This window comes from Parastagonospora nodorum (assembly GCF_000146915.1).
Source record: "Parastagonospora nodorum SN15 chromosome Unknown scaffold_4, whole genome shotgun sequence".
In the NCBI taxonomy this organism is placed as follows: domain Eukaryota; kingdom Fungi; phylum Ascomycota; class Dothideomycetes; order Pleosporales; family Phaeosphaeriaceae; genus Parastagonospora; species Parastagonospora nodorum.
This window is the reverse complement of record NW_001884552.1, coordinates 356494-379955: the sequence shown is the minus strand read 5'-3', so window position 1 is coordinate 379955 and position 23462 is coordinate 356494. Positions and strand designations below refer to the sequence as shown.

At 53.0% G+C, this 23462-nt stretch overlaps 13 protein-coding genes across 13 annotated transcripts in view; 9 read left to right on the top strand and 4 right to left on the bottom strand.

Moving 5' to 3' along the window:
* Positions 1 to 1039: 1039 nt before the first annotated feature.
* On the top strand, positions 1040 to 1581 carry SNOG_02725 (hypothetical protein; the record flags this gene model as incomplete). The annotated part of the gene is made up of 2 exons (XM_001793270.1): positions 1040 to 1098; positions 1197 to 1581. The coding sequence occupies 2 exons, from the start codon at positions 1040 to 1042 to the stop codon at positions 1579 to 1581; spliced, it is 444 nt and encodes a 147-aa protein (XP_001793322.1).
* A 379-nt stretch (positions 1582 to 1960) lies between these two features.
* Positions 1961 to 2332, bottom strand: SNOG_02724 (hypothetical protein; the record flags this gene model as incomplete). Its single annotated transcript, XM_001793269.1, has 3 exons — positions 1961 to 2019; positions 2051 to 2090; positions 2243 to 2332. The coding sequence occupies 3 exons, from the start codon at positions 2330 to 2332 to the stop codon at positions 1961 to 1963; spliced, it is 189 nt and encodes a 62-aa protein (XP_001793321.1).
* A 957-nt stretch (positions 2333 to 3289) lies between these two features.
* SNOG_02723 (hypothetical protein) lies at positions 3290 to 4507 on the bottom strand (the record flags this gene model as incomplete). Its single annotated transcript, XM_001793268.1, has 2 exons — positions 3290 to 4327; positions 4430 to 4507. The coding sequence occupies 2 exons, from the start codon at positions 4505 to 4507 to the stop codon at positions 3290 to 3292; spliced, it is 1116 nt and encodes a 371-aa protein (XP_001793320.1).
* Positions 4508 to 4835: 328 nt separating this feature from the next.
* Positions 4836 to 6533, bottom strand: SNOG_02722 (hypothetical protein; the record flags this gene model as incomplete). Its single annotated transcript, XM_001793267.1, has 3 exons — positions 4836 to 5246; positions 5296 to 6344; positions 6392 to 6533. 3 exons carry the CDS (start codon positions 6531 to 6533, stop codon positions 4836 to 4838), a joined length of 1602 nt encoding a protein of 533 aa, XP_001793319.1.
* Positions 6534 to 7222: 689 nt separating this feature from the next.
* SNOG_02721 (hypothetical protein) lies at positions 7223 to 8784 on the top strand (the record flags this gene model as incomplete). The annotated part of the gene is made up of 2 exons (XM_001793266.1): positions 7223 to 7276; positions 7333 to 8784. 2 exons carry the CDS (start codon positions 7223 to 7225, stop codon positions 8782 to 8784), a joined length of 1506 nt encoding a protein of 501 aa, XP_001793318.1.
* A 211-nt stretch (positions 8785 to 8995) lies between these two features.
* On the bottom strand, positions 8996 to 10108 carry SNOG_02720 (hypothetical protein). Its single transcript, XM_001793265.1, has 3 exons — positions 9583 to 10108; positions 9247 to 9512; positions 8996 to 9197 (listed from the first exon to the last, which is right to left on the bottom strand). The coding sequence occupies exons 1-3, from the start codon at positions 9876 to 9878 to the stop codon at positions 9067 to 9069; spliced, it is 693 nt and encodes a 230-aa protein (XP_001793317.1). The 5' UTR covers positions 9879 to 10108; the 3' UTR covers positions 8996 to 9066.
* Positions 10109 to 10222: 114 nt separating this feature from the next.
* Positions 10223 to 11113, top strand: SNOG_02719 (hypothetical protein). The gene is made up of 6 exons (XM_001793264.1): positions 10223 to 10500; positions 10555 to 10572; positions 10631 to 10711; positions 10761 to 10809; positions 10860 to 10898; positions 10952 to 11113. Exons 1-6 carry the CDS (start codon positions 10279 to 10281, stop codon positions 10957 to 10959), a joined length of 417 nt encoding a protein of 138 aa, XP_001793316.1. The 5' UTR covers positions 10223 to 10278; the 3' UTR covers positions 10960 to 11113.
* Positions 11114 to 11440: 327 nt separating this feature from the next.
* Positions 11441 to 12667, top strand: SNOG_02718 (hypothetical protein; the record flags this gene model as incomplete). Its single annotated transcript, XM_001793263.1, has 4 exons — positions 11441 to 11710; positions 11771 to 12017; positions 12071 to 12564; positions 12617 to 12667. The coding sequence occupies 4 exons, from the start codon at positions 11441 to 11443 to the stop codon at positions 12665 to 12667; spliced, it is 1062 nt and encodes a 353-aa protein (XP_001793315.1).
* Positions 12668 to 13856: 1189 nt separating this feature from the next.
* On the top strand, positions 13857 to 16675 carry SNOG_02717 (hypothetical protein; the record flags this gene model as incomplete). Its single annotated transcript, XM_001793262.1, has 3 exons — positions 13857 to 15614; positions 15655 to 15972; positions 16024 to 16675. 3 exons carry the CDS (start codon positions 13857 to 13859, stop codon positions 16372 to 16374), a joined length of 2427 nt encoding a protein of 808 aa, XP_001793314.1. The 3' UTR covers positions 16375 to 16675.
* Positions 16676 to 16885: 210 nt separating this feature from the next.
* Positions 16886 to 17770, top strand: SNOG_02716 (hypothetical protein; the record flags this gene model as incomplete). The annotated part of the gene is made up of 2 exons (XM_001793261.1): positions 16886 to 17703; positions 17737 to 17770. The coding sequence occupies 2 exons, from the start codon at positions 16886 to 16888 to the stop codon at positions 17768 to 17770; spliced, it is 852 nt and encodes a 283-aa protein (XP_001793313.1).
* A 593-nt stretch (positions 17771 to 18363) lies between these two features.
* On the top strand, positions 18364 to 20052 carry SNOG_02715 (hypothetical protein). Its single transcript, XM_001793260.1, has 5 exons — positions 18364 to 18416; positions 18534 to 18617; positions 18683 to 19590; positions 19644 to 19895; positions 19952 to 20052. The coding sequence occupies exons 1-3, from the start codon at positions 18395 to 18397 to the stop codon at positions 19300 to 19302; spliced, it is 726 nt and encodes a 241-aa protein (XP_001793312.1). The 5' UTR covers positions 18364 to 18394; the 3' UTR covers positions 19303 to 19590; positions 19644 to 19895; positions 19952 to 20052.
* A 65-nt stretch (positions 20053 to 20117) lies between these two features.
* SNOG_02714 (hypothetical protein) lies at positions 20118 to 20349 on the top strand (the record flags this gene model as incomplete). The annotated part of the gene is made up of 2 exons (XM_001793259.1): positions 20118 to 20163; positions 20240 to 20349. 2 exons carry the CDS (start codon positions 20118 to 20120, stop codon positions 20347 to 20349), a joined length of 156 nt encoding a protein of 51 aa, XP_001793311.1.
* A 928-nt stretch (positions 20350 to 21277) lies between these two features.
* SNOG_02713 (hypothetical protein) overlaps positions 21278 to 23462 on the top strand; it is a gene marked incomplete at both ends in the record, with an annotated part of 3751 nt that continues 1566 nt past the window's right edge. Inside the window, 2 exons of the mRNA XM_001793258.1 lie at positions 21278 to 23148; positions 23328 to 23422. Of these exons, the coding sequence (XP_001793310.1) occupies positions 21278 to 23148; positions 23328 to 23422 (1966 nt within the window). The remainder of the gene's footprint in view (positions 23149 to 23327; positions 23423 to 23462) is intronic.

Genomic DNA, 23462 nt, shown 5'->3' with positions numbered 1-23462 from the left:
TGAGTCGGTGACCGAATTGCCTGCGCCGCAATCCTTCCAGATAATTGAGCGCGTCGCATCCCATGCCATATCAGGCTTTCAACACTCACTTTCGCTGCAGTCAATCAATCAATTGAAGCTAGTCTGACGTTTGATCCATTTGCCACGGCAGAGCGGCCAAGAGCAATGGCGGATACAAGCCATTGGCGCAAAGTCAGGCCCAGGTGACCTCGACTTTCTTCGTGTTGGCTGAGATATGATGACGCTACCCACTTTATCTTTGGGGTCCGATTTCCGTGCGCACCAAAAGCCGATTATGGGTCGTCGCTGCTGGCTTCGTGCACCAGTCGAGCGCGATGCCGTCGCCCGGGAACAGCATCAACAGCGACAATCGCGGTCCGGCCATTGATATTGCAGTGTGGATTTGCTTCATTCTATGTGCGCTTTCTATTGTTGCAAAGGTATGGACAAAGCTGGGTCGGCGTGGGCAGAAGATCCATGCTGGAAATCTACAGCTCGATGATTATCTTCTCGTGCTGTCACTTGTAAGTGTTCTCAACATGATCGGCTCTTACTTTGCTAATAAGTCTTAGTTATCATTGGGAGCGTACAGTGTGACGGTATCGCAACAGGTGAAGGCAGGACTTGGGAAGCATTTAGATAGCCTGAGCGACAGGGACGTTGCGAGATATGAGAAGGCGAGTATAGGGCTTGGAGTCTCCATGAGGAACCTGCTAACTCTAAACCAGATCGAATATGCTTCTTACTTTTTATATGTCGCTACAATATTTCTGGCAAATGCAACAGGAGTTGTGTTTGGGCTGATGCTCGAGCCAGCCTTGAAACTTTTGCGAGTGCTACAGGGTTTGATGGCATGGAACTCTCTATGGTATTTGTGAGCGCAGTAACTCTATTGATTAGGATCAAACTGATTAAATGATTTATTAGGGCATCAACGCTGGCCACTGCTTTTCAGTGCGGCACTCCTGCGCCATGGCGATCTGTCCGAGGCCAATGCTTCGATCGAGCTGCTTTCTGGGCCATCATTGACATCATAAACATGGCCACCAACATATGCCTAGCCGTGGTGCTTTGTCGCATAGTGATCATTCTTCAAATGTCACGCACACGATATTTTCTCTTGGCCCTCTTTTCATCGAGATTCTTGTATGCAGCCACGTTTTACCTAATTTTAAATCGGCTGACATATGTCGCAGACTCGCTATTCCTGCCGCATTCAAGGTGTTCTTCCTCTTCCGAGAGCGTCACTCGGAGCAACGCGATCCAACATCAAGTAGCGTCGATATTGTTATATCGTCTGTTTTGGTAGCCACGATGACCGTTATGGCGACTGCCTGGCCTTTCATGAACCCAGTCATGGGACATCTACAGCCAGGCTGGTCCACGGGAGCTGTGCACCTGAGTGCACAAGGAATTTCTGGAAAAGCAACAAGAACGAGTGATTCTGGCGCGACACAATCAACAACAAAGCACGTAGCGCGACTTAGAGATCCTGAGGTCTCTGATACCACGTTGATCTCGACTGGGGAATATGAGGATAGACAGCAATCCGGCAACAAATGGATATGGTTGAAACACTGAGTCCCGGGATGATTAGGAACCGGAAAAGAGCCCTCGAGGCTAGGAGCATCTCTACGAGAATGTACAGACTAGCAATCGCAAACAATACGACTGAAACGCTGGCAAGTTGTTGAAAAAGACCATGCTGCGCGTCTCATCTTCCATACTATGACTGCCGAGCCACGCCTAAGACGTTTCGCTAACTATATATATTAACAATAAAATCTAACGTGGTGCATTTCGAGGGCGCGTATGATCACGGCCAGACATATATCCGATATCATTGAGGAATAGCGAGAGTGACAACGAAGACATAGTTTGCGAAGCAACATAACAAAGGATTAGCACATCGAACTGTCACTAGAAGCCAATGGCACACCGCGAGTGCAGCCCCAAATTTTCAAGCCACAAGCGCGCTACCACTCTGCCCATCCACTATCGAGAAATCGCCCATACAGTCTGTCAGATAAAAGAGCCCGTGTTCACGTACATAGAGATAAGGTTCCACGACACGCTCCGCCTCTGCCAGCCTGTACACGGTTATATAGATCTCTTTATGTCACATGTGCACTTCTTGTAGATCTCATATATCCTAGGTAGACAGGCTTGCTAAGTCAGCAAAAGGTCATACTCATTGGAACCAACAGCATACGACGAGGTTGCCGCATCTCAAGTGACGTACAGCGAAGGGCCGGAAGTATGCCACCCTCACCTGTATCAGGATCAACCTCAGCCTCACGCCCAAACACAACACAACAAACTTGCCGCGCATGCTCAGTCAACACACGAATTTACAAAAGAAAAAAGCACCCTTGGCTTTCGCCACCCAGCCTTTTGGTTGGTTCTGCTACTACTCATCGTCATCATTTTAGCAGCCACAGGCGGAGGCGGCTCCCTCGCCGTCAAAAACGCAAAGTCGGAGTTCCTACTGAAACATGTCCTTCAACACAACACACTCCCAGACTCAGTTCCAAACTTGCCTCCCAAGTCTCCTCCATCCACCCATTAGGTAGCTTCTGCAACCTCAAACTCCCAATCATTCTACACCCCAACCCCACCCTCCAAGGTCGATCGCGTCAAAATCACTTGTCCCTCTCTCACCATTAACCCATTCAGTATACATGCAAGGACCTGACCAACTATGACTCCAACGAGGTTGGTTCTTTGGTCGCACATACATTGACTTAGTGCGCGGAAGCGTGTGTCACGTATAATCAGCTGCAGAGAACGCGGTATGTAACGAGCACGAAAACGAAATCAGGGGTCTATGACGACTTTAAGATCCGGAGAATGCGCGTTCGTTGTGTTCAGCGGTAGCTTAGCGCAGACTCACAAGGATTATAGTGCGAATTCCTTCATGAAGAATAGTCCTATGGTTGATAGCAAGTGGAGTGCGCTTACTTTAGAGTCTTGATAGCTGCTTGAGAAGTTTTGGAGTAAAAATGGTAAGTTGGTCTTCCAGCTTCTGTCACGCTTGAGACATTTCTTGCATATATTTCTCGTATAATGCGATGTGGTACTCACACATATGAACGAAATTTCGAAGGAAGCTTAACTAAGCACATTCGCCGAGTCTTGCGTATAAGAATCTACCCAAAATGCAGCACTGAATCCCGCTCCTAGTCTCTTAGAATGCTTGTAATAATATTGCCAACCATATAGTACTCTAAGAGACACTCAACATCTCACTGACCATCTCCTCCACAAAAGCCCGACTTCAACCATCTCATCAAATTTCCCACCCCATCTCCACTACATTCTGCCAATCCGTCAAAGGCAGAACAGCGTCTCTCAGAAAATCAATCCTCCCACTCTCATAATGTCCTTCCTCTTGCTCCATCTTCCTAACCCGAACCATGTCGTCCATCCCCAGCTCACTATCGTCAGAATCTGCCTCGATGCGCTTTGTATGATAGCTTGAACTTTCGATGTTTCCTTCGCCATAGCGATATAGCAGGAGCGTCGAGTGAGCCAAGACATCTCCAGATGGTTCCGCGACCTCTGTATCCGGTAGCTGTACCAAAGTGTTCTTGAGCACTTCAGCAAAAACTCCTTCCATCGCGCCATCGCCAGCGAAGACAACTTCCTCCAGCCCGCGGATACCAAGCAGTGCCTTGGCGACGAGCCTCTCAGTACTGTTGACCCTGTACGAGAGCTCTGTCTTCTCTTGCTTAGTCAATGGCGTGTTTGGGTCGGGCTTGCATTGCATTTTCTGCTTCTTCTCCTGCTTTGGACTGAAAGCAGTAAGTCTCTCCAGCGGGGCGTGTGCAGCATAATCGAGCGGCGAATGTTCAAACGAAATGGCAGACGTCAGGGCAGGTGAAGCTAGGTTGTAGTTGTAACGCGTGTACAGCCATTCTCCTTCTATCACCAGCCTGATGGTTTCGAAGTGGTGGGGATTGGTTCCGTCGGGCCTCGGGTGAAGTTGATTGAGGGTGATGATTAGATGAAGATCGACGTACTCGTCGTTGTTGCTCGCGTCTAGATGGATCTCAAGGAAACGCTGTTGTGCCGGTACTCCGTTGTTCTCTTGGATTGAAGCTACAAACAGTTTGTAGTCCTTCACGTTTCGGAGAATGGTGGAAATAGGCGGGCAGAGGCGTTTTGAGACCTTAGGCTCCTGAGTGGGCGAAGATTTAGCTGTAGTGACCGCTTGACTTATTGTTTTTCGCTTTCGCTTCTGTACAGGTCGCAAAGTGACGCTCCTGTCTTTGCCTGTCGGATGTTTCCCTTCTGCCTCAACGTTTGCTGGTGTCTCTTTCTCTTTCTGCACTTTTGCGCACCGTGATAACCTTGGCTGAGTACGTGCTGCGCTTTCTCGTTTTACGGCTGTTGTTGGCTCAATGCTGGCTATATGACTTGGTCGCACTGCATCAATGTTCTCGCTCTGGTGGCTAGACGACCTAAGCCGCCGGTCGCTGGTGTCAGATTTCGACGCAGACGTCATGTTCTATTTGGTATCATGGTTGCGTTGATTCAGCGTAGATCAAGGAGCAATGTTGTTGGAGGATGTGGGGCGGGCGTGCATAAGCTAGGAAGGCGAGGTGAAGAGCAGGTGAATACGAGTGAGTGGTCGCGAGCAAATTCACGAGCCTTCTCCCAAATGCCAGCGAGGTCACTATGTCAACAGATGGTGTATATATAAGGCCTGAATGTTATTAATGTGGGCCAAGTATACTAGTAGACCGCGGCACTCAAGCCCTCTGCAAAGGGATCGAAGCCGATCGTGATACTCCAAACGCTATGCGATTGCACTCTTCTTTCCACCGAGATTCCTAGAAGCTTCCGCGGTCACCTCGAGATGGCGCACCGGCCTTCTCATATGCCCTCCACCACAATGCTAGATTTGCGGCAACCAAGAGGTCCATCATCTTCAAGCCTTCATCCTCTATGATTATCTTCCCCAATTTCGCCTGCTTCCCGCCAAATCCTCCACCTGCGAACTCTTGCCCCAAAGATAGGTCCAGGCGATCCATAGACCTCCTAGCATCTTCCACTTCGTCCCGATTGACGGACAACGACGAATTGTTGCGACTGTGCCGACCACGATGGAAGAAGGATGACCTCTTTGACGACTCCTCCCCTCTGGGAGTGACGGGCATGGATCTACTTGGCAGATTGAATCGAAGTTCACTGACGGGCATGGCTGCGGGTGCTCCTTGTAGACCAGGAATAATGTGCCGACACTGCCAATATGTTAGCTTGAGGCAGTGGAAGTTCAGCATTGACGCCCACCTTCAAGGTACCACCACCGGCACTAGTAGTGAATTCGCACCGACCATTCCATGGACTGGTGAAAACATAGCCACGGAAGCTCGTTGATTTATCTGATATTTGTATGGTGCTATAGGTTTGGTCGGCACGAGTTGGAAATGAAGGTGATCCCGCAGGCCTATTCTCAAACGAGTAACCGTCTCTCGGTGCATCATAGCTGCCTCCTCTTGAATCTGGACGCCCCGAGTTGTTGAAGTCATGTGAATTGTTCTTCCGGTGCCCAAAGCCGCCGCTAGTATACTGCGACCCCTCCATCCAGAGGCGCCGTCGGAATGTATTCGAGCTATCGGTTGCTGCTTCAGATACTTGTGCGTGTGATTGGGTCGCTATCTGATTAGGTCGAGCAAACACGTCACTGGGACGGCTTGGTAACGGTGGCCTGTCAGCATTCTCTGATTGCAAGAACTTTGAGTAACCCGGGTTTGTCACGTCAATGTACATGGGTGCCCCTATCTTCTTTTTGACCGCTGATTCGTTGAGAGTTGATGATGATATTTCAGCAATAGGGGGGTCTTCAATCCTTGCGACATTCCACTGAGCGCCAGAAGCAGGGTCTCGTCGGATGAGAGTGAGTGATGTGCCCATTGGATGAGATCTTTCAGGAGATCGATTGGAAGTGAATGCGGGGCGCAGGTTTTCTGCTTGATATCGTGAGCCTTCGAAGGACTGTCTCGGATCCAGATGTGGAGCCAGCATGCCCGGTTGTCGAGGATAGTTGCCCGCGCTCAAATTCTGTCGACTTCCGTAGTTCTCGATGGGCGCAAGAGTACCAAGCACAGGTTTCCGTTGAGGGACACCGGTTGCGCCAGGGACGGCCTTCCGTGGGACTGTTGACGAAGGAGGATCCAAACCCAACGGTTGCGGGTTCCGGTAGTCAGGCACTTGGAACTCAGGAGGTGCAACGAGGTTTGCATCTTCTGGCTGCTCGACATGCAAGTAGTACAGCGAACTCGTAATGTCTTCCACAGTGACCACCTTTTGTCTAGGTTTCATAGGCGAGAGGAACACATCTGGATCGTGATCAGAACAGAGCCGAACAGACGCGGGGCAGCCTTACCTTTGCTGCCGGGAACACGTGCGATATAGAGTACAAGCGGATCATTCCTCACATGCGTGGGATTACGTGGGTATGCGGGCGGATTGGAAGCAAGTGCGGTGATCGATGACAGGGACCTGGCCTCCACGGCGGGAGTAGACATTGGGGAGAGGGACGGAAGCTAATACGGCAGGCGAAAAAGAATGAAGAAATGGTCGCTACTTAGGCTTGTTGGTTGCTATGGAGGGTTGCTTGCTGTCCACGCGGCGATCTTGTTCAAGCTATACATGTATGGGGCAAGGCGACGCTGAGATTATGCTTGCCTTTGCGTGGCTGTGCATACGCGTCTCTTCGCCAACGGTGCCGGACTATGCTGTTCAGCGAAAGAAAAGCACCGTGCCTGCTATGCCGTGCGAGATGGACGGGTCTGACAGCCGAGCATCAACGTTCACAGGGTAGACGAGGGCGGTCAAATACGTGCAGTGCTCGGTGGGCACGCGAGCGACGTCAGAAAGCGGTGGTCGGGGTGGCGGCGTCCTATTGGCCCGTGTCCTGGTGGTGTGGAAAGTCGTCTGGGGTCTACTTTTAGCGCGAAAGTGAGATTTCCTTAGCCAAGATTTCGACCTCGATTTTCACGAAGCCGCACACGACACACCCGCCGCGACACCCTCACCCACGCTCAATCCTCGTAGGTGCGACTGTATTCGACTAGCAACTGTTGTTGTCGGATAGCTTCAACATGGGCGACACACTCGAGGTACGCACAAGGGAGGCGCTGCCCGCACCGTTCTTGCCGCTAACTGGGAGCTCCAGGAGCGCTTGAAGAGCCATGCTCGGGCATTCGAGGGGCTGATGTCACTCATCCCAGCCAAGGACTACTATGGAAAGGATGAAAGCATCACTAGTGTCAGTTCTCTCCCACTGCGTGTGGGGTCGACTTCTCGCTGACACCACGTCCTCAGACCCAATGGCAAAAGAAGAAGAAGCAAACCACCGAGGAACGCGCAGCCGCAAAGCGAGCGAAGCTAGACCCGGCCTCACACAAATCAGCCAAAGACGTCATGGACGAAAATGCGCTGAAGCGAAAGCGCGAGCTCGAAGGCGACGTGTCGGCGGCTGAGTCGTCAGATCTTGATATGGATATCGAGAAGGAGAAACCCTTGGAGGGCATCAAGAAGGCGAAGAAGCAGAAGACCAAGGCGCCCGAGCCAGAAGAAGAGGCTGATGCCGATGTTGACGCCACCGAAGCACCAAAGTTGACAAAAGCGGAGCAGAAGAATGCGGCAAAGGCTGAAAAGAGAAGAGAGAAGAGGAAGGAGAAGCAGACAAAGAACAAGCAAAAAGAAGAAAACAAGAAGTCTCAGGGAGTCGAGTTCAGCAAGGGCTTGACAAAGCCAGAGGAGCCAGAGGACGAGGCCGAAGAAGATGGAGACAGTGATAATGACGACAACCCAGAAGACGCTGAGGACCGCATGCAGAATCTCGATGTCAGTGGTCTCGTTGAAGAGGGTCAGTCAACCGCTCCCTCCACCACTGCAAATTCCAATTCCTCTACAGCGTCTGTTGCATCTGCCGCCTCTTCATCGTCCTCAATCCCTCCTTCCACGGATGCGCCACAAGAAAAGAAACAGAAGAAGCCACTACAAATCGACGACGAAAGCCGGGCACTTTTCCAAGCGCGTTTGACTGCAAAGCTTGAGGCCATGCGTGCATCGCGCAAAGCTGATGGGCCAGACGGGCGTCCAGCGAGGAACCGCCACGAGCTAATTGAAGCGCGGCGGAAGAAAGAAGCAGAGCGGAGAGCGGCGAAGAAGGCCAGTCGTGTGACAGAGAAGGAGGACGAGGCACGCCAGAAAGCAGAGGAACAGCTAGCACGCATAAGAGGCGGGTCCGGCTCACCCTCAATCTTTCCCGCGCGGTCGCCAGAAGCCGAGCGCAACTTCAACTTCGGTAAAGTCGCATGGCAGGACGGCCAACAACTGGAGAGCAGTCTTTCTAGATTCCAAGAATCGAAGAAGAGGAAGGGCAAGTCGGACGCAAAGACTGCCCTGGAGGCTGCACAGAAGAAGCAGGCACGCATCAACGGTCTTGACGAGACGAAGCGAAAGGACATTCAAGAGAAGGACCTTTGGCTAGCAGCCAAGAAGCGAGCGCAGGGCGAGAAGGTCTTCGACGACGTCAATCTCCTGAAGAAGACACTTAAGCGCCAGGAGAAGCAAAAGTCGAAGAGCAAGCAAGAGTGGAAGGAGAGGTTAACGAACGTTCAAGAGGGCAAAGAGAAGAGACAAAAGAAGCGCGAGGAGAACCTCAAAAAGCGGAGAGATGAGAAGGGTCAGAAGGGCAAGAAGAAGGTTAAGAAGCCTGGTAAGAAGGTCAAGCGTCCGGGATTTGAGGGTACCTTCAAGGCGAGGTAGAATTATGGCATCTTGCATCATCACTTTGGCGCTCAAAATCTGGTGGAGCATTTGGCGTTTGATACCATCGGTCGGCATCATCTCAGCGTTTAGGCGTATGTATGGCTTGAATATCATAACGTCTTCTGTGATTGAACTTTGTGCTTTAAACGCTGCAGTTATGAGGACCCATTATAGGTCGGATTGGAGGACTATATTTGCACAAATGAAATTCAAGCTCCTGCTTCCGATATGACCACTGTTCCTATATTTACAATCCTCGCTTCTAGTTCAGATTTGTTGTTATCTGTATGGCGCATCCGCACGGGCAGCGGCCGCAATCTCCGGCTCCCACTTGTCTCCATTCGCGAGCAACTTCTCCTTGTTGTACAGCAGCTCTTCTCTTGACTCGGTTGCATACTCAGCATTTGGACCTAGATCGTGTTAGTTACGTGTTCAAAGACAGAGTCACAGTAGGCTTACCCTCAACAATGGCATCGACAGGGCAGCTCTCCTGGCAAAGACCGCAGTAGATGCACTTGGTCATGTCGATGTCGTAGCGTGTGGTCCTCCTGCTACCATCCATACGCTCCTCAGCCTCGATTGTGATGGCCTGCGCAGGGCAGATAGCTTCACAAAGCTTGCAGGCAATGCAGCGCTCTTCTCCTGTCGGGTAACGTCGAAGAGCGTGCTCGCCTCGGAAGCGGGGTGAAATGGGGCCCTTCTCGAAAGGGTAGAAGATGGTGTATCTACATGGCCATCAGTCTCGAAGCTTCTCACGGAGCGCAAGCTTGCGGCACGCCATTGGCAGCTACTTACGGTGGTCGGAAAAACTGCTCCATCGACACATACATGCCACGGAACATCTCCATGAGCAGGAAGTATTTGCCCGCGCGGTCCAATGCTCCCTCTCCTTCATCCCATCGCTTCGGCCGTGGTAACCGGAAGCCTGGCGGCGGTGGTCCAGCTGGGGTGGCGGCTCGGCGAACGGTCGTGGAGAAGAAGGCGACGGTGGCGGGTGACGGGAGGCGTCCTGACGCGAATTGCGACGACCTGAGCAGCGTCGCAGTTGAGGGACCGCGTGCCAGCATCGTCAACGGCTTCATGCTGGCCATTGTGGGCGCTGGAATCAAGCGGGGCGGATGTGTGGTGTTTGACGTCTGCGATGTGTGAGGCTGCTCGAAAGATGAGAGTCGGCTTTCGATTTGGAACGAATGAGCTGTAATTGGCCAAGACTTCGATGACGGCAACGACGACGAGGGACGAAGGCGGATTCGAAAACTCCAGGGTAGGGAGATTCCAAGTCTGCTAGATTATATTCCCGGCCTTTACCGTCGTCAATTGCATTCCTCTGGTGGTTGCTTGAAGATGTACAACTTCTCGATGGCGTTGTTATGTATGCTGACTAACAATAAATAACGCAGTTTGAAGTTCTACACACTCCGATCGAACATCGTCACCACCTCCCACCTCGAACTCGCCATCCAGCTTCAACCTCTCCCGCACGCCCTCAAAATGTTCCGAACCGCACTCCTCAGGTCCGCAAGGTCAGCCGTGCGCGCTGCACCACGATGCCAGGCCTCAATGGCTCGCCCCATCGCGCGAACCTCTTTCTTCCAGCCCAAGCAGACCTCCCCCACATACTTCCAGGCTGTACGATGCTATGCTGCGAGCGCTGGCCTTTCGAAAGACGAGGTCACTGGAAGGATAATGGACCTCCTGAAGAACTTCGATAAGGTGAGGGAGCATGCCGGGTTGTGAGATCAGAGCTATGGCTAACTTCATGCGCAGGTCCAGGACACCTCAAAGGTACTTTGAAGAAATGCTTCCACAAATCCCTGCAAGGTTTGCTAACGTGATGCGACAGCTCAACGCCGAGTCTCACTTCCACAACGATCTCGGTCTTGACAGTCTCGATACGGTGGAGGTAGTTATGGCTATCGAGGAGGTTAGTTGCAGCATATAACAGTGTCGGGCGACCGCTCACATCTTTACAGGAGTTCAGCATTGAAATCCCAGACAAGCAGGCCGATGCCATTCACAGCGGTCAGTATCACGCGTCACTTGAAGCTCATTGCATACTGATGATAGTACAGTCAAGCAAGCGGTGGAGTACATCTTGGCCCAGCCCGATGGTAAGCATACTGATCTATGTACTTGTATGACTTGGAGCTAATTATTATTGTAGCGCACTAGATTGCTTCATGAAGCTGGAAGCGAGATGTGGTGGACTTGGGAGTTGATTTGAGCCGGCTCTTCCGGTCTCGTTATATAATTCCATGCGTGTAAAACAGCCTGGGATGGCACCGTGTAAATCTCGATAGAACCATACTATCCACTTCCCAAATAACGTGTCTGCGTGAGCGAAGCATTTGTTGCTCTTACTTTCTGCGGGCTGAGCAGATAGTCTTGGCATAGCCGAGCGCTCCTTCTTCCAGATAGCTGTCACACGAACGAACATCTCTCACGCGTGCTCGTACAAACACTCTGCGATACCCCTCAATCATTGCACAGCCGACGTCGGTACTCTCCACAACATTCTTCTGCCATCGACCTTTTACCGCAACACGGCCCCTCCGCGTATGCGCAGCCCGAGCGTCGGCATCCCTGTGCTCACCGAGAGGCGTCGCCAATAATTCCAACAAAGCAACCCCCACTCGTTCCACAACCACACGCAATGGCCTCGAGCTCTGGTCTGACGCGACGAAGAGGCGGAGGAGGCGCCGCCGCCGCCACGGGCAATGGCGAGGACGAAGGCAGCAGGGTCAGCTCACCGGCACCAAAGCGCATCGACGACCGCACCCCAGAAACCTCATACGAGAACTCCGAGAATGGCCACAAGATCGCATTTGACCCGAGGGACATTAGTGAGAGCGCAGAAAGGAGCAAGCAGCCCAAGTTGACGCTCATGGAGGAGATCATCCTCATGGGCCTGAAAGACAAGCAGGTGTGTAGCACGCGGAAAGGGAGACGTTGCCCTGAGGATCGCATGCTGATCAAGTTCTAGGGATACCTCTCGTTCTGGAACGACAACATCTCCTACGCTTTACGAGGCTGTATTGTTATAGAGCTGGCTTTCAGGGGCCGTGTGAGCATGCAGAAGGACTCGTCGCGGCGGCGGTTCCCTCTCGCAGACCGTGTCATTGAGGTCATTGACGACACGCTCACAGGGGAGGTTCTGCTGGATGAGGCACTGAAGATGATGAAGGGCAGCGAGAAGATGAGCGTCAATTCATGGATCGATCTCATGAGTGGTACGTGGCTGCAATAACGAAATTTAAATCTTAGCGACTGACACTTTAACTAGGCGAGACATGGAATCTGATGAAGATTGGCTATCAACTGAAGCAAGTCCGCGAACGGCTGTGCAAGGGCCTCGTCGACAAGGGCATCCTGCGCACGGAGAAGAAGAACTTCCTGCTCTTCGACATGGCAACACATCCAGTCGCGGATGGCGGCGCGAAGGAAGAGATCAGGCGCCGCGTTCGAAACCTCCTCACGAACCGTACTGTCGTCCTTCCTGGCAGTCAGTTCCTCCCCGAAGAGCTCGAGTTCAGGGTGCTCAGGACAATCACAATGGTCTGCGCCGCATACGCCGCAAACGTGCTTGAAAATGCGTTGACGACGCTCGGACACGAGGCGCGAGAGCGGGCTTTCGCTCAAGTGGATGAGCTGCTGGCAGAATACTCACAATGGCCGTTCGCAAGGCGATCTGGTGGGCAACAGGGAGTGGGCGCGAATTTGGGCTCGCTTATCTCTGACGAAGTGAATGGCTCCAAAGACAAGGAGCTGCAACTTGAGGTGCGTTTGATGATTCCTCCCCATGTTAGACTATACTAATAAGCTCTCGTAGGTGGTTGCTGCCTGTTTGAGTGTATTCACCAGGCTTGACTCGTTGCTCTAGGCGGGCATTTACACATGAGACATTGCGAAACAGGTGCCCTGCTGTCTAGGTACTTGTTGACCTAGAATCTAGCACCTGAAAGAGGCATCTACGGTTAGGATTCACGTGGACATACAGAACGTTTTGGAAGCAGCACCGAACTGCAAGCTCATTTACATCATGTCGCTCAGCGTGCGGTCCTTGGTTCAGCACGAGCAAAAAGGCTTGAGGGGTTCAAGGCGTTCTGTCCTTGGCCAAAAAGGCTGTGCCACTCTGGCACCCTTCTCTTCCTGCCTCTGGAAAGGACCATCCATACTACAATTCATACTTTAATTATACACGTCCGACCGTGGCTGGGGTGCACTTGATCTTTCTTTCATGGAATGTCGTAGCAGTCCTGCTGCGAGACTCATGTTAGGCTTATTCTGCAGACTGGAGAGGAGGGCTGGGGAAGCACAGTGATAGGTACGAAGCGCTAGCATTCTTGTGTGGAGAAATGTCTGTTAGGCGCCATTCTGGGCATGGTGGTCTTGGCAATCACGTGGTACAAGCAATTGTTGGGAAGCGGCCATGGCCGAGTAAAGGCGAGAATGAGGTAGAGGGAGATTTGAAAGATTTTGTGACTCGGTAGAAAGACGCAGCCGCCCGCTGAAGGCTGTCGCGCTGAATTGTGCGCTTCAGCGGCTGTCCGTGTTCAGTCTGGGCGCTTTTGCCGGGTGAGAGCGCCCGAATCTGAAAGGACCTGCCTGACACACACAACACAACGCATCATTCCGAGCTTATCCACCGCCCCTCACTAAGGCTCCGTGCAAGTGTTTCGCCGATTCGGGAGTGCCAATATCTCGCCTGTGCTGCGCGCTTTGGTCGTCTGCGACTTCCGTTGCCGATCGGCAGTTCCTGCCCTCAGCCAGCCAGCCAGCCAGCCCAGTCCTGTGACGACGCGCAAATTGCCCGCTTCCATTGGTATGTGTTTTTTTTTCATCTCTAACGTGTCCGTTGCTCACGTTTTCGCGATAATCCCACGTCCCTGCGATGGTGGTGCCGCTGTCGCCGTTGCTGACCTGCCTGCCCCCTTGGGGTCCATCGCGATCGCATGCGACACCGTACTAACCACACGAGCAGCTTTCCATCGCAACCTTCCATGCCTCGGCCCTGATCAGAGCACGTCTCTAGCGGGTCGCTCCTGCTGCGCGCATTCTTTGCCGCCGCCATGACGTCTCCATCCACGACCTCCCAACCCTCTGATCCATCCCACGGCGCGTCCTCGAACGGCGTCAACAACATCAACGGGGAAGGCGCTGTCCAGCCGGCCAACATCCCCACCAGCTCCAATGGCCCCGAAACCGCGTCGCATGATATCAACGCGATCCTCGACGGAAAGCAGAAGGCCAAGGCAGTGCTGGCAGCCTCAGGCGTAACCCTATCTGACGCTCAGGAGGACATGGCGTCCGCCGCGCCAGTAGAACCCACCAACGGCGCGTCACCGAGCAGAAAACGATCGCGTTCCGGTACCCGAAAACCCTCCCAGACACCGACTCGGGAAGGCGGAGACAAGCAAAAGTCGCACAGCCATCTGCTCAAACGCTACGTCGAGCGCGATCTCCTTACCAGCGTGCACCTTGACGAGCGCGACGAGTACTCTCAGAAGGTCTACTTCGACTTGAACAACCTGCGCTACTTTTACGAGAAACAAGTTTATCCAGTGCGCCGCCAGAATCCTGGGGCGATATATGGATACGGGTATGCCGGCTATGGCAACGGAGAGACCAACATCCCCCCGGACCCGCGACACCCTGGTGTACCGCGCCTTGTTTACCCTGTCCACGCGAAGCGTGCCGGCCGCCGTCATGCGCCGCAGCTGAAGGTCGGCAGGGAAATCGGCGCACAGCAAGCGGAGCAAGTGGAAGAGCTAGTTCCTGTGCGATTGGACATCGAGTTGGACAGATTGAAACTGCGCGACACGTTTACGTGGAATCTCCACGATCGCGTCACAGAACCCTTGCTATTCGCGCAAACCCTGGTGGAAGATTTTCAAATACCTCCCGAGCTACGACAGAACATAATACACCAAGTCGATCGAGAGATACACGAGCAAATACGGGATTACTACCCACACGCATTTTTCGACGACGAGCCCTTGGACCCTAACCAACCTTATTCGGCATACAAGAACGATGAAATGCGGATATTGATCAAGCTCAACATCACTATTGGTCAACACACTCTTGTGGATCAGTTCGAGTGGGAAATCAACAATCCGCTGAATGCAGCTGAGGATTTTGCAAAGCAGATGGCAGCCGATTTGTCTTTATCTGGGGAGTTTACGACAGCTATCGCACATTCGATCCGAGAGCAGTGCCAGATGTTTACAAAGAGCTTGTACATCACAGGCCATCCGTTCGACGGAAGACCTGTCGAGGACACCGACATCCAAGACAACTTCCTGGTATCTCCGCTTCCCTCTGTCTTCCGGCCTATGCAGTCTACCAAGGATTTCCAGCCGTACCTATACGAGCTCAGTCACGCTGAATTAGAGCGAGCCGAGTTATCGATTATGCGCGAGCAGCGCCGCCAGAAGCGATCTGTCAACCGACGAGGTGGACCAGCTTTGCCAGATCTCAAGGATCGCCAGCGAACTGTTCGTACCCTTGTGGTATCATCAGTCTTGCCAGGGGCCGCCGAGGTGCTTGAAGAAAGCCATCTCTTCAAGGCAACACGCAAAGTCAGAGAGGGCCGTCGTCGTGGCGCAGAGGGTAGCTCAGACGATTCTGACAGTGACGACTCCGTGGTGGAGTCTCCTGCGCCTGCCATGATGACCGGAGGTACTGCGCGTACAAGGGGTATGCGTGGTGCTGCTACGGCGGCGCAAGCCGCTATGCGATCAGCGATTGGACGCTCTGCGACGCCTGAGGTTGCTACTCTACAGACTCTCCATGAGTCGAGAACATCACGGTCACTTCGCTATGAAGCACGCGATGAAAGTGTTCCAGAGCCCACAACGCTCATAGTCAAACTCCGGATATCGTCTGCAAAACTACGAGAGTGGTCAAAGGAATCCCAAAGCATTCGCAAAGCCTGCCTTCAACTCCCATGATTGCACACACACAGCCGCCATCGAGGAACACGCCATGTGGCCAACTCTATGCCACCACCTCCTTCTCCGGTCCTTGCCATCTCGCGCCACGCCTGGCAACCCAGCATCCGCTGAAGCATCCCCTCGTCCGCCCGCTACACCGACTCCTACTCCACAAACCCCTAAGCAATGGCAATACAAATCCGATGGCTCGGTAGAAGCGCCATGGCCGGCGCCACCTCAAGCCCAAAACGTAAGTTGATCTCTTCTCGACTACTAGTTACAAATTCTCACACTTATACAGCCCGCACCGCCTCCGTGGCTCCAGCAGGCTTTACAGGAACTTCGAGATAGAAATCCTGGCGAATCATTCGAAGCGACAATGCGCTACGTCATCATGAATGAGGCATACATGAACCCGGAGACCGGCAAGAAGGAAGCCAAGCCAGCCAAGCTGGACAATTTTTCGAATTCATCTCCGTTGCCGTCGACTCACAAGCCCTACTTCTTACCAAGGATCAGGTGTATCGACTGCCCTGGCAAGCTCTACAACGCAGGACCTGAACACACCGTGAGCAATTTCGAAACGCACCTGAAGAACCGTCAGCATATGAACAACGTGGCCAAACGAACTGGTCGACAGATGTCACAATAGTGCATTGAAAGCAGGAACAAGCGGGGCGTTTTACATACGCGAGCGCATTTTTGGAAGCTCAATGAGCCTCCCTTGTACAAAACAGCATATCACTTTTGGAGCGCGGACAACGTGCTGCCACACCGGCGTTCTCATTTGCCAGCAACTTGTTGGGTAGTACAAACCCCGGTCACTTTCCATTGGATTATCAAAGTAATGAACCCCGGTTCTGAGCCATGCGCTTCTTATTCCGCGCATATAAGTAGAGGATGGACCTTTTGAATTGAGTTCTGTAGAACGAATGCATCCTTGTTCATACATACCTAGAGCGTCCAATCAGAATCTCGCTCGCTGTTGTTTCTGGGCATCAAACATTAACATTGCCAAAGCGTTATTATCAACAAACTTGTGTATTCGCAAGATCATAATAGTCTACGGCTTAATACTGGCGTCCTAAAAGCGTATACATATCTTCGTCAGGTTGTTACCATCACGTGCTCGGCTCCTTGTAAGCTCAACACTAGACTTCAAGATGTTGGTCTCGACACCGATCCTCCTCGCTCTTAGCACCTTCATCATGCACTCTCACGCAGCCTTGCCAATCCGTCTCCTCACGCACAACATCCGCTATGCCACGACAGACCCCTTCGATGGCGAAAAGCCATGGACCGATCGGAAGCCTCTCATAATCAACGAATTCAAGTACAACACACTCTACAACGCCGAATCATTCATCTGCCTCCAGGAAGTCCTCAACAACCAAATAACCGACATCATGAACGGCCTCGGCCCCGACTGGTCCTACATCGGCGTCGGCCGCGACGACGGGAAAACAAAGGGCGAGTACAGCCCGCTCATTTTCCGCAAGGCCGTCTGGGAAGTCGAGTCGTGGAAGACCGTCTGGTTGAATGAAGACGGCAGCGTAGGCAAGAAAGGCTGGGACGCGGGCAGTGTTCGCATCGTGACTGTCGGGCACTTCAAGCACATCGCCAGCAAGAAGAAGGTCCTAGGCCTGTGCACGCACTTCGACAACTCCGGCGCTGTTAGTCGACGGGAAAGCGCGAAGATCGTCGAGACGCTCATCAAGACGGAAAGCACGCGTGATGGCACCGCCGTTCCTTACTTCCTGGGCGGAGATCTGAATAGCGAGACGTCTGACGACGCGTATCAGATTCTTAATGCCAGTAACTCAACGGTCAGAGATGCGAAGGAGTTAGCGGCGTGGAATTATGGGGATAAGTATACGTTCACGGGGTTTGATGACGAGAAGGTTGTGATTGACTTTGTTTTCCTGGGGCCAAGGAGTAGGGGCGATTGGGAGGTGAAGGGGTACAGTGTGCTGCCGAATAGGTTCGATGATGGGGTGTATAATTCGGATCATAGGGCTGTTGTTGTGGATGCTGTGTTGAAGGTGTAGGTGAGGTTGGGGATGAGATTGATGCTGGTGATGAGTACAACTTTGATTAATGTTAATGTTGAGTGTCATCTCGATCAATGTTGATACTGAGCACAACGAATCGCTGTGAGTTCTGTTGGTCCTGTTCTGTGGACACTAGAATAATCATCGAGCCTCAAGCTCTTAGCTCCCGAGATCAGCATTGTGAAAGCACCACCAGGCAGCTGCAAAATTCGTGTCCGCTCCGCACCTACACGACACAAGGTATACTTATTATAACCTTGAGGGCGCCTGAATATATACGCAGGTATAGGATACTCGACCTTATTCTATGGTGATCTTTGAATATATATAGGCTGCCTCTTTGCCTTTTCTCCTTAGGGAAGGAAGATAGGAATCTTGCCGCTACCTGGTGGCACCTGCCATTCAAGAACACACAATCGAGAACTACGTCACCAGCGAGAAAGGATCTAAGCGATTCACAGACGGGCGCAAACAGTAATTAAGGCACGCGTCGTCATTGGAGTCTAAGCGAGAATGAACCCCTCAGTGGGGCACGAATCTCAAAACAACAGGTACGACCTCGACGCATCCTTCCCATTCTAGCTTTCGAATCGGTCAACCACTCTCGTGCATATATTCAAGATGGCCGAAGCTGCTGTTACAGGTACGTCCCAAGCTCCCCGTGTCGCTAGACGGTCTCATGCGCCGACTTGTGTCGCAGAGACTGAGCTCGTGAGCATTTATGACGAGAACGGCCAGGAGAGCTAACTGCGAATGACAGATTACACGCTCGCCAACCCGGACACCTTGACAAAATACAAGGTCGCCGCCGAAATCTCACAGAAGGTCCTCAAAGAGGTCTCAGGTACGCTGCGCAGTTCTAGCGTCAGCTTCGGCGCCGGTGGTGTGACATGACTGACGAGGTTGCAGGATGGATCAAGGCCGACGCCAGCATTGTCGAGCTCTGTGAGCGCGGTGATACGCTTCTCGCTGAGGAGGTCGGCAAGGTTTACAAGGGCAAGAAGGTACTCAAGGGTATTGGGCACTGCACCACCATCTCGCCTAGCTCCTACATCACCCCCTACACGCCGCTCAAGACCGATGCTGAGGAGGCCGCTGCCACACTCAAGGAAGGAGAGGTCGTGAAGATCCAATTAGGTGCCCAGATTGACGGCTTCTGCACAATCGTTTGCGACAACGTAATCGTCGGCAGCGATGGAGAGGTTACTGGACGCGAGGCAGACCTCATTCTCGCCACATACTACGCAAACGAGCTGCTTCTCAGGTTGATGACCCCGCCAGGTCTGGTTGCGCAGGGCGATGAGGAGGAGCAGAAGAAGGCCGCCTCAAGGAAACCCTACACACAGAGCCAAATCACGAACATGCTCGAAAAGGTCGTCAAGGCATACGAATGCAACGTTGTTGAGAGCACCACCATCTGGCAGTTCGAGCACAACGAGATCGAGTCCAAGAAGAAGATCATCTTGGCCCCCGGAGAGGGTGTCAGGGGTGAAGGTCTCCCCGAAGTCGGCGAGGTCTGGGGGTGTTGAGATGGGCGTCAGCCTGGGTACCGGCCAAGGTCAAGAGCAACGGAAACAGGACCACGCTCCATCGCCGCACAGACACAAAGTACCAGCTCAAGCGTCCAACCTCGAGGGCTCTCCTTTCGGAGGTTGTCAAGAAGTTCGGCACTTTCCCCTTCAGTCTGCGACAACTTGAGGACGAGAAGGCCGCTAAGGTCGGCGTCGTCGAGTGTGTTCGTGGCGGCGTACTTCGCCAGTACGAGGTCGTTGTCGACAAGGACGCGAAGCCCGTTGCTAGGCTGTTCACCACTGTCGGTGAGTATTTGTTAAAAGGTCATCATTCCTGCTTTTCACTAACGTGGCAACAGCTGTCACCAAGAACGGCATGCAGCGCCTTGCGCAGCCGCCTGCGCTGGATCTCGAGAAGTACAAGTCTGATAAGAAGATTGAGGACGAGGAGATCCTGAAGATCCTGGAGCAGCCCCTAGGCAAGGCAACCATCAAGAAGAACAAGAAGAAGAAGAAGAAGCCTGCCAAGAAGGCCGCGACAGGAGAGGCTGCTGCCGAGGAGGATGACGAGGAGGGCGACGAGGAGTAAGCGTTTGCTGTGGAAGACTTTAGTGATCATCGATAAAGGCCAGTCCTGATGCTGCGTACGATCGACCTCGAACGATGCTGCGCAAGCATTCGCGATTCACGATTGAACTTGACCTCCTGGGGTCAGGTTGTTCGATCAGGACCGAGCTCGTCCAACAGTGGCGATAAGTAGCCTCAAAATGAAAAAGTCAATACAGTAGAGCTTTGATCACCTGAATACGTTGACAATCACCGAAGCCACTAATATGGGTGCTTTTTCAGTTGGACACTCAAATATGGAAGGCTGGCTAGGTAGGTAGGATGTCTATCACAGTGGTTTGCCGAAGTTGTCAAAACCTAGACTGTCCATGTACTCTGTCACTGACAGGAGGAACGGGGGCGTCGAAGCAAGATTGCTCCTTCGAGACGCAAATCTACAGACGGTCCATGCCGAAAATTGTCACACAGCTCGAAAATGCCCCCTGGCCCGTAAGGTGAAGGTGGGCACAAAACAGAAAAAGACAAGAACGGAATCAGCTCGGTGTATCTCCGTATCCCCATCCAGGGACAAGGCTGGCATTCCTCTTGCTCCAATTTGTTACTCTGGATTATACTTCGAGGTGTTTGGCGAGCATGTTCTGTTTTGCATCATGGGCATCAGGCGCCAGGGAGCGCGCTTCATGTGAGCAGGTCAAGCTGCGTCAAGCTACTTGCTCTCACTCGAAGCTATACAAGTCACTTTGGTAGCACTTTATAATTCTATGTACAACAACTGGACTACCGTGAAGCTACGAGAGCGTCCGGTTGGAGCAAATACATTGTTTGAAGCATGCAAAGTGAGCATGATTCACTACAGCAACCCCTGAGATCGAAACGCTCGAATGATCAAGTGTAATTGTTGGGTTATACAAAATTGTTTATAGTATGACCTGTTTTCCCAAGAGCTCCCTCGGCCGAGCCCTGCAGGTTGCAGTTCTTACTCGCGGTGAAGGTGAAGACGAAGGCACGGGCGGAACACGCGGAGGTTTATATTTGACAGAGGCACACCTCCCTTGAAAAACACCAACCGACTTTCTGGTCAACCCGACCGAATTTTGCACCTCGCATGCCCCTCTCGCACAGGCACAGCTTTGAGTACGCACGGCGCAGCGCAAAAATTGTGTTGCTGGAAAAATATCAGGTGGAAGGGGCGGAGGATCGTGCTGATTAAGATCCCTGGAAATTGTACATCTTGGGGCTTCAACCTCGCGACCGTCTAACCCTCACCAACCACGCGCACAACAAAGGTGCACGGATTAGTGGCGCAAAGTGCGCAGAAGGAAAGATCGAGGGCAGCACGCGTGGTAAGTATGCATTGAAGCCTAGCTTTGTTGAAGCATCGCGCTTATAAAGTTGCAGTTCGAAGGCTTCCTTCACGTCGCTTGCAATGCCGGCCCTACGCAAATCCGCCCGCGCGCCACCTCACAGCCGGTCCAGCACCACGCCGTATGCCTCGCCTACAGGCACCCCCAGCGACTCGGCCGGCGGCAAGAGACAGAGCTTAATGACTGAGTGGACTGAGCCGGCGCCTCAGACCCTCGCGCCCTCGTTTGAAGAGCACGGTTTCGCCAGGCACGGCGTGCTCGAGACCATGGCGCCCTTGGGTGTGCCCCCGTCCGCCAAAGTCAAGCAGAAGACGCGCGCAATGGGCGAGACGGCTGCCCGTAATGCCGCTTTTGGCAAGGGGACTGCTGTCTATGGTGACGGCATCGAGTCGACCCCGGAGGTGACGCCCGCGCCAGAGCTCGAGGCTGATGACTCTGAGCGGCAAGACGAGGATCTGATGCAGGTCGACTTTCCGCTGCACGAAGAGGAGGAAGACGACGACTACGAGCCGACCAAGACAAAGAAGAAGGGCAAGGTCTCCAAGACACCGGTCAGGGGCAAGACGCCTGTGCAGGGTAGGACGCCTGTGCATGGAAAGACGCCAGTCAAGAATGGCACGAGCAAGGGCGCATCAGTCTCCGCGAGTCCTGCGGTCCAAGCTGTCCAGCCCGTCGAGTTTCCTCTCTCCCTGCAGACCGAAGCCGCGCAACGCATTCACACCGCCGTGAACGACGCCATCCTGCGTGCGAACAGGGCCGAGAAGCGGCAAATAGGCGTTGCATTGAAAGAGCTGTGGCAGAAGAGCGAGAAAGATGACACGATATCAGACATAATTGATGCCATCCTGCACGAAAACTACACAGACGAACAGTGGCAAATTTTCCGCTCGTTCATCAAGGCCTCGCGCAAGCGACAAAGGAACCAGGCCAAGTTGAATCGCCTGCAGGATGAGAATGGCGGCCAGAGAGCGGCAGGTTTCTACGCAGCGTCCAGTCGACCCTCACCGCGAGCCAGCAGTGAAGTCGTCCCAGAGGATTCTGCATCTGCAGCCTACGATAGGGCTGATCAAGAACTCACAAACACCGGTGCATCCGCTACCCAAAATGCTCATCACGCGTTACAAACCTCCATAGAGCAAAATTCAGGCTTGGCCCCACCTCACCCTTTCAACGCGGCCCCGGCTATTCCGGCAGAGTCGCGCACTGAACCATCATCAAGGACGCACTCAAAGTCACCTCGCAAGAGGGCCGCGACGAATGGCCACCCTGCGCCTGATGTCGAAATGGATCTCGATGGTGGTCTTTCGACAACAGCGCCCACGCCTGCAGGTAAAACACCTGAATCAGGTGGTGGCAGTGATTCGGAACTGTCTGATGTCAACGAGGAGATCGTTCAGAAAGGGCCACCAGAGCCCGTACAGGGCAACGGCAAGGCGGCGACTGCTGTGGCAGCTGCCGCTGCAAAGAAAGCGAAGAGCGCTGCCAATGCCCGAGCTGCGAAGAAGCAAAAGCCTAATTTGGGAAAGCTGTTTGGCAAACATGCAGCGAAACAACAGCAACCAACGCCTGAGCAGCTCCTAGAAGACGAGAAGGCATACGAGCTGCGGAAAGAGTTGGTGAAGCAGCAGCCGATCCGACGACCTGAGTTTAACGACTTTGAGGTGTCTGACGTCCGCTTCGACGACGAGATCAATGACACAGAATCTTTGACCGAGTCTCAGATTGCAGTAGGACCACCAGTTGATTCTCATCAGCCGCGCCGAGCTGGCCGAGTGCCTCATCACAGTGCGAAGCGGGTACGAGAGGACGGATACAGGTTTTCGTCCCCTCTAGCTGAATCGACTGCTGGCACACGACCATCAACGCCTGCAGTTGGACCAGCGACAAAGAGGCTCAAACTTACGCACGGCAGCACTGCAAGGACAAAACGATCGTAAGTTTCCCTGTCTCTGTTTCTTACCGGTCTTCGGGCTTGTGTGGTCACACCACGGCCCGTTTCGACGCAGGGGCTATAGTGTCGACTGAGCAAGCACTACGTGTTTGCCAATGTTTGCAGCACATTTTCCGAAAATCTCGTCAAATCATCCACAAGGCTAACTTTATTGTGCATAGACCGGTTAAGAATTACCGAGATGGTCCTATTGCTGGTGTAGCCTACGTTAACGGTGGCGGTTCGAGACAGTCGGGGCCTGATGACCTTTACCGCAGTAAGTGCCACTCAAATTCCCGAAGCATCCAACCACACCA